Source organism: Colletotrichum godetiae (assembly GCF_030913485.1).
Source record: "Colletotrichum godetiae strain CBS 193.32 chromosome Unknown BDP55scaffold_86, whole genome shotgun sequence".
In the NCBI taxonomy this organism is placed as follows: domain Eukaryota; kingdom Fungi; phylum Ascomycota; class Sordariomycetes; order Glomerellales; family Glomerellaceae; genus Colletotrichum; species Colletotrichum godetiae.
This window is the reverse complement of record NW_026851334.1, coordinates 140,483-146,482: the sequence shown is the minus strand read 5'-3', so window position 1 is coordinate 146,482 and position 6,000 is coordinate 140,483. Positions and strand designations below refer to the sequence as shown.

Genomic DNA, 6,000 nt, shown 5'->3' with positions numbered 1-6,000 from the left:
CCTAACCCTAACCCTAACCCTAACCCTAACCCTAACCCTAACCCTAACCCTAACCCTAACCCTAACCCTAACCCTAACCTTTAGGGCGGAAATGTTTGACACCCGTACAGAACATGTAACCTTGTTTCTCGAGTCAGTGAATGCTAGCTGGGCAGACCTACCGTAGAAATTTAACATCCTTGCGCGGAAGTTCTCGCATTCTTCGCCAATATTCGGATTCCACTCGTTTAGGTCTCTTGGATTGATTCCGAACCAGAAAGCGTAGTCCGCGCAACTCCACCCGGGCTCAACAATGGTCTCCCGGATGCAGTAATCGGTCATATCTGGCCAACGGCGCTCGTCGGGCGCAACGCAGTAGCGGTATCCACCTTGGAGCTCGCAGGCACTCTCGAGGCCGGGCGTGATTGAGAGATCTGGGTTCCACTGCTCGAATTCGTCCACGTTGATGTCGTAGATTTCGGCGACATCCAGGCAGTCATATGTGATCGTTCCGTTCAGTTCAATCGGAGCCTCTGCGTAGTTTGCGCAGTCCTTAAGTGTTCCGTTCGCCAGGGGCTTCAGCGCGCCAAGGTTAGGAAGCAAATCTGCGCGTGTTGGGCTCGGCATTGCTTCGAAAGTCTCGAAATCCACAGTGGGTGTGCTTTGTGACAATGTCAACCAAACCGTACAGTAAATTTAGACTTGTAACTAAACTCACGGGTGAATGGCGGTTGTCTTTGGCGAAGGCATGTCGACCTCATCCTCGGGGAATAGGTGCACCCAGGATCCTCCGGGATTCGAGGCGCAGAGAATGTAGCCTCTGGACGCAAAGTTATCGATGTGTTCGCAAGCCTCGCCGAGTCAGGGTTTCAGGTTACGACCTGCGTCCAGCTGATGTCGTTCTTCGACGCTACGTCGCGACATTTGTCGCCCTTGACCATCTCGAACGTCTTGCAGGAGATGTTGTCGGGAATGCAGATCGTTCCAGTACGAGGGAAGTTGGAACAGAACGCCGGAAGGTGGTTAGCAGCCAGGAGCTGCGAGGTACTGATCTCACGGCTCTTGGAAATGCTCAAGCAGGTGTCACCAGACTGGATCGTGTATGTGGTTCCCAAGCATTCGGGAGTTGATGTAGGCTCAGAGGTCGGGCTTCAAATGGGGTGAAATCAGTCTAAGATCATGCATCTCCATAGATAACTCAATTGTGATAGGGAAGCGACTGACGGTACTGCCCAGGTTGACTCTACTGGAGTTGTAATGGCTATCGTAGTGCTACCGTAAGATGCAGTTAAAGAAGATAACTTCGATACCATTAATTCGTCAGTCGCAAGGGGTTGTTGAATGCGCAACGCAATGCTCGAGAGGAAACAATTGTCGCAGGCAAGAGTCGGCTCTGTACTCGTTTGTGTCAGTCTCTGCCAGCAGATTGGTCATAAGAATTTTCAATCCACCTGGGGCCGCTGAAGTTGTCATCGCTTCTGGATCGATGTGAAGAGCGTCACGAATCGCGGCGTTGCATCTTCGGCCAGACCTTCAAAGAGAGTTAGTGTGGAACTGTCAGCGCAATAATGCCGAGGCTGCAAAGGCAAGTTAACTTGAACTTACAAGTCCTGGAGACAGACAGCTTGGTACGCCTCATAGCGCTCTTGAAAGTCGTATGTAGCTAGATACGACCATTCTTCATGGTTAGTATACCTGCTGGTGCCGCATGCGCCGGCAATTCTCCGCTGATACGTCGTGAGAGCGGTAGTGCACGCGGTTGTGCATAAAGATTCCAATACCGCATCAGTTTCGTAGAACGCTACATCAATGTCCAGAATCACAGCGCACAGTCGACTCCTTGATTCAGCACCTGGATACAGGAGCTGGAAAGGCCTTCCGGAGTGTTTGTGAGGTTGGCAAGATAGACAAGACCCACTGCCATGGGAATATGGCTAGCCGTAAGGGCCAAAAAGCCAGCAAGAACACGCATTTCTGCTCAAGAGTGAAGAAACAATAGACGATGTGGGAGAAAACAGAAAAATTGGTTTCGAGGGCTCGGGAGTGGACAAGTCGAAGAGTCTTCAATCTCTATGGCTCGAGGATGTGCAATCCCTTGAACCGCTAGCAGACTCCAAATAACGATCAGTGAGCAGGCACCTCATTTTCCCTCAGAGGATCATCTCACGGAGTCTTACTGTTCCAGGTAATCTAGTGAATGATCTGACGTTCATGGCTTCGACTTTCGACGTCACATTCAAGTGGCCCCTTGCCCCTGTTGGCGGCATAAGATGAGCGCTCCGCCGCCCTTACAGCGTACATTACATTGATGTAGCTTACGCCAAGTATCTTGGCGGGAAGTGCCACCAGCGACACGATGTAGAGTTACAAATCCTATTTCCATCGTTACATTGTGTCATTCTGGCCCCGTGGAAATGGATGCCTGGTAAATCCGTTCACGTTCCGTTATTCTGCATGCCGAGAACGTGGCGATGTCGGCTCATAGCTTGTTTGGGTAAGTCAGCCTGCGATACCATCAAACCCTGGGAACCGACTTATCACATTGCGTCTCGAGTCTCTCTAAGCTCCAATAGAGATCGTCAAGTCGAGAAGGATACTATCCTATTGCCCACGCCTGAATAAACCTCTTTCCAAGTCTTTTACAAACAAATGTTCATGCCACTCATGCAGCAAGTCTCTTGTATCAAGTCCTTCAGACCATCTGAACTTCTCCATTATGGAGCTGCCTACTGCGCTTGATCCGCCTTGAACGAGACTACTATCCTTGCAGGCTATAGTCTTTCTCCTGTCGTTATTCACGCTATCTGCTTTTTGCTCAAGCCTGACACCCGTGTCCCCAAATCCATCTGTTTCCGGGCATCTTCTTTCAGAACGTCAAACCGGATGCTCTATTGAAAACCCAGCTCCGTCAACTGGCCCGACAGAGATTTCTCCGCTACCAGCTGCACGATTTTAGGCAAACCAGGCAGTCTATTTATGGTACCCGAAGAGGCTGACGGTGCGACGCTCATGGTCGGCACACAGTTTCCGCACCCAGAGCAAAGCCGAGAGGGCTGGCAAACGTTAGCCGCCAGCCCCGAGTCCTTGGTTACACTGCTGCAGAGGGACTATGCTGAATGACATGGTACGGCGAGACACATCCTCGATCAGCTATGCAGCCGTTCAACCCGCCTTTTGAGTTGGCCGTTTTATACAATGCCAACTTGTCTAGTTGGTCGTCATCTTCGGGAAATGTCATAATTATTGGAGACGCTGCTCATGCTATGCCAGCATCCTCGGGACAGGGTGTCAATCAGGCCTTGTAAGATGCCTACTCACTAGCAAGGCTCATCTCTGTAAATTGGACCCCGGAGAAATGACCCCTTGGCCTTGAGACCTGGCAGTCTTGGCGACAGACTAAAATCGACCGGGTGCTTCTAATGACCCAAGCCACAAATTTGAAGAGATCTGCTGAAGGGGCCAGGCAGTCTTCGATGACATCAGCTGGTGCTGAATCGGCCCGCCTAGATGGGACACGGTGGTTGTTCGACTTAGACTTGAATGGTTTCGAGGCAAGGCTGGCAGATATCAGATAAAGTTAGGCCTAGCGAACATCTAGGTATGAAATGTATCTACATGCTCAGTCAACGTCACATAATTTGGTAAAGCGCTCTATTAATAGGTGTGCCCCTTACATACTCGATGACTGTACTGTCAAAGAAACAATGCTACGGACTTTTGCTCAAGCATCATTTTAAGAACGAGGCTAAAGTCGTTATTACCGCCATTGTGAGACTTGGTGCAAGATCATGAAGAGCATTCCGACTCTTCCATTGTTCCAGGCCTCCACGCGTTTCTTGTTATGAGCCCTTATGTATGATGGAGAAATCAGGACTCCATCCCTTCCACGGCTGTTTGCAGAGCACGCAGGGGGTTGAAGCTGCCCCATGGCCGTTAACCCCGAGACGGCTGAGCTGTTAATGCGGGGCCGTGGTACACTTAGAGGCGATGTGCCAATGTGACACTAAAGCATCTTCCATATCGTAATGAAGGAAACTCGGAATAGTTGCAATGATGATTATAATATTGTCATCACTTTTGGTGACTGCCCGCACATGTGGACCTATTGTGTGAAGCTTTCGACAACGAGATCGATGCGAAAGTCCTTGATGGAATCGACCGCCTGAGTATTAGTAGTCACCGGGCGTATGGAAACTCGATGAGCAGTCCCGACTGTACCACATTTTGTTGGATCGCAGGGTTGGCTGTTTGGAGGGTGTCGAACACCGTGATAGTGTGAACGTCTAACACGAACTTCATATCAATTGACCTTAGTGAACATACTGTTCTTTTCCGTACACCGTACTTTTTCCTAGTCCCTTCTTCTTTCGCTTCTTTACTCGACCGACCCACCCATGTATTGCTGGCAGCAGAAGAACCCAACCTAAGGTATGTGCTTGGAAAATATGACCATGTCAACCGACATGCATAACCAGTGTTTTGAAAGAGGGGTAAAGCGTCAAATAGTTGAAAGACATGAATGACTCGATACATGAACTTTTTCAAGAAAATTGATCTTGACAAACGAAGAAATAGCACAGGCCTCAGTCATATCTCGATATCAGCAAACGGCTGAATATTATGTCAGTAACACCTCTAGCGCCCGTCATGATAAGCTTGCAGTCTCAGTCGATCAATGAACTAGCTAACAATCGCCGTTGATAAACAAACAAGTTTTGAATGACACTGGTCACAGGGACTGTAGAATTGATGATTTCTCCAGCACAATGAGGACGCGACGTCAGATGTCAACAGCGTTAATGGCAGCTCGTTGCGTCTTCCAAGACTTTTTACCTGGGACTCATGGCCTTTTGCAAACCACAGCATCCTCGTCGACTAGCCTCGCAAACTCAATCTACAATTTTCGCGTAGAGAATGGGCGCACGTATCACAGGTACGAGTGTGGAGGTAAGCTTGTCCTGTGATTCTTCTTACGCAGCAAATTATCGTGACCACTCATGTATCTCTCTGACTCGCAAAGAATATTCTCATCCCAACAATGAGAGAAGTTGACAGACTGGGTAGGTATGTAGATTTATCTGGCCTCGACTTCCTGAAAGTCGAACGTTCCTCATGAATCTTGCAGACCTACAATAGCATCAATTTCTCATTTTGGAAAGCTCGGCCTTTCGCCACCGAACAGGGGTTATTACCCCGTCAAGCATGTTCTCGAGATTGGCACCGGGACTAACTAGTGTTTGGACAATTGAGTTCGGCGAGCTCAAGCCCGAAATAGAATTTAGGGCAGATATCAGTCCAAATCAAGATATCGATTCGCTGGTGATGGCCTTGGGTCATTGGCGTCGACTTATCTCCTCCTTTATCTGAGTTAGAATCCCCGTCCAACAACTGTGACTTACTATATGACTTTCTGACTCAGTCAAGAGTGCCGCCCAACGTAACATTCCAAATGAATTACATCGAAGAACAGTGGACGTACTCCTTGCTATTTGGCTACATTCACAGTGGAATGATGACCTCCAGCATATGTGGCTGAACACGATTCATCCAGACTGTTTTTGAGTGCGTATCTTCGTTGGCCCTTTCATCCCAAGTCCCCTTTCACAAATTTTAACCAGACAGGGAGTAAAAGCAATCTCACGCCCGGTGGGTACCTTCAGCTCCCGGAGATGGGTCTCATACCCCGATATGATGACGGCGGTTTGAAATCCGACACTGCGATTGTGTGATGCTTTGCTCTGCTTTGACAAGCGGCTATAGTACTCAACCGTTCGTTCCAAGACATTAAACATCTATGCATAATGACCTTGGTAAGTTTCCCACATCACTTGCCCCCGGAGATGAAGTATCCTCTGGACAAAACTCACTTGCTGATTAGTTTGCCGTATAGTTATGCACTACATGTAAAGAAACCAGGACCTGGATGACAGGTGCATCTGTAAGTTCTTGGGACAGTGCAAAGTTTCCGGTGAAACAAACTGCGTCATGTCAGCCACTCCAGTACGTCTGCATCAAACTGAG

General features: G+C 48.9%; 1 protein-coding gene across 1 annotated transcript; it reads right to left on the bottom strand.

Moving 5' to 3' along the window:
• Window positions 1-73: 73 nt before the first annotated feature.
• On the bottom strand, window positions 74-1,951 carry BDP55DRAFT_638534 (uncharacterized protein; the record flags this gene model as incomplete). The annotated part of the gene is made up of 8 exons (XM_060573124.1): window positions 74-120; window positions 162-640; window positions 698-831; window positions 861-1,128; window positions 1,204-1,372; window positions 1,431-1,510; window positions 1,585-1,780; window positions 1,810-1,951. 8 exons carry the CDS (start codon window positions 1,949-1,951, stop codon window positions 74-76), a joined length of 1,515 nt encoding a protein of 504 aa, XP_060422484.1.
• Window positions 1,952-6,000: the final 4,049 nt, after the last annotated feature.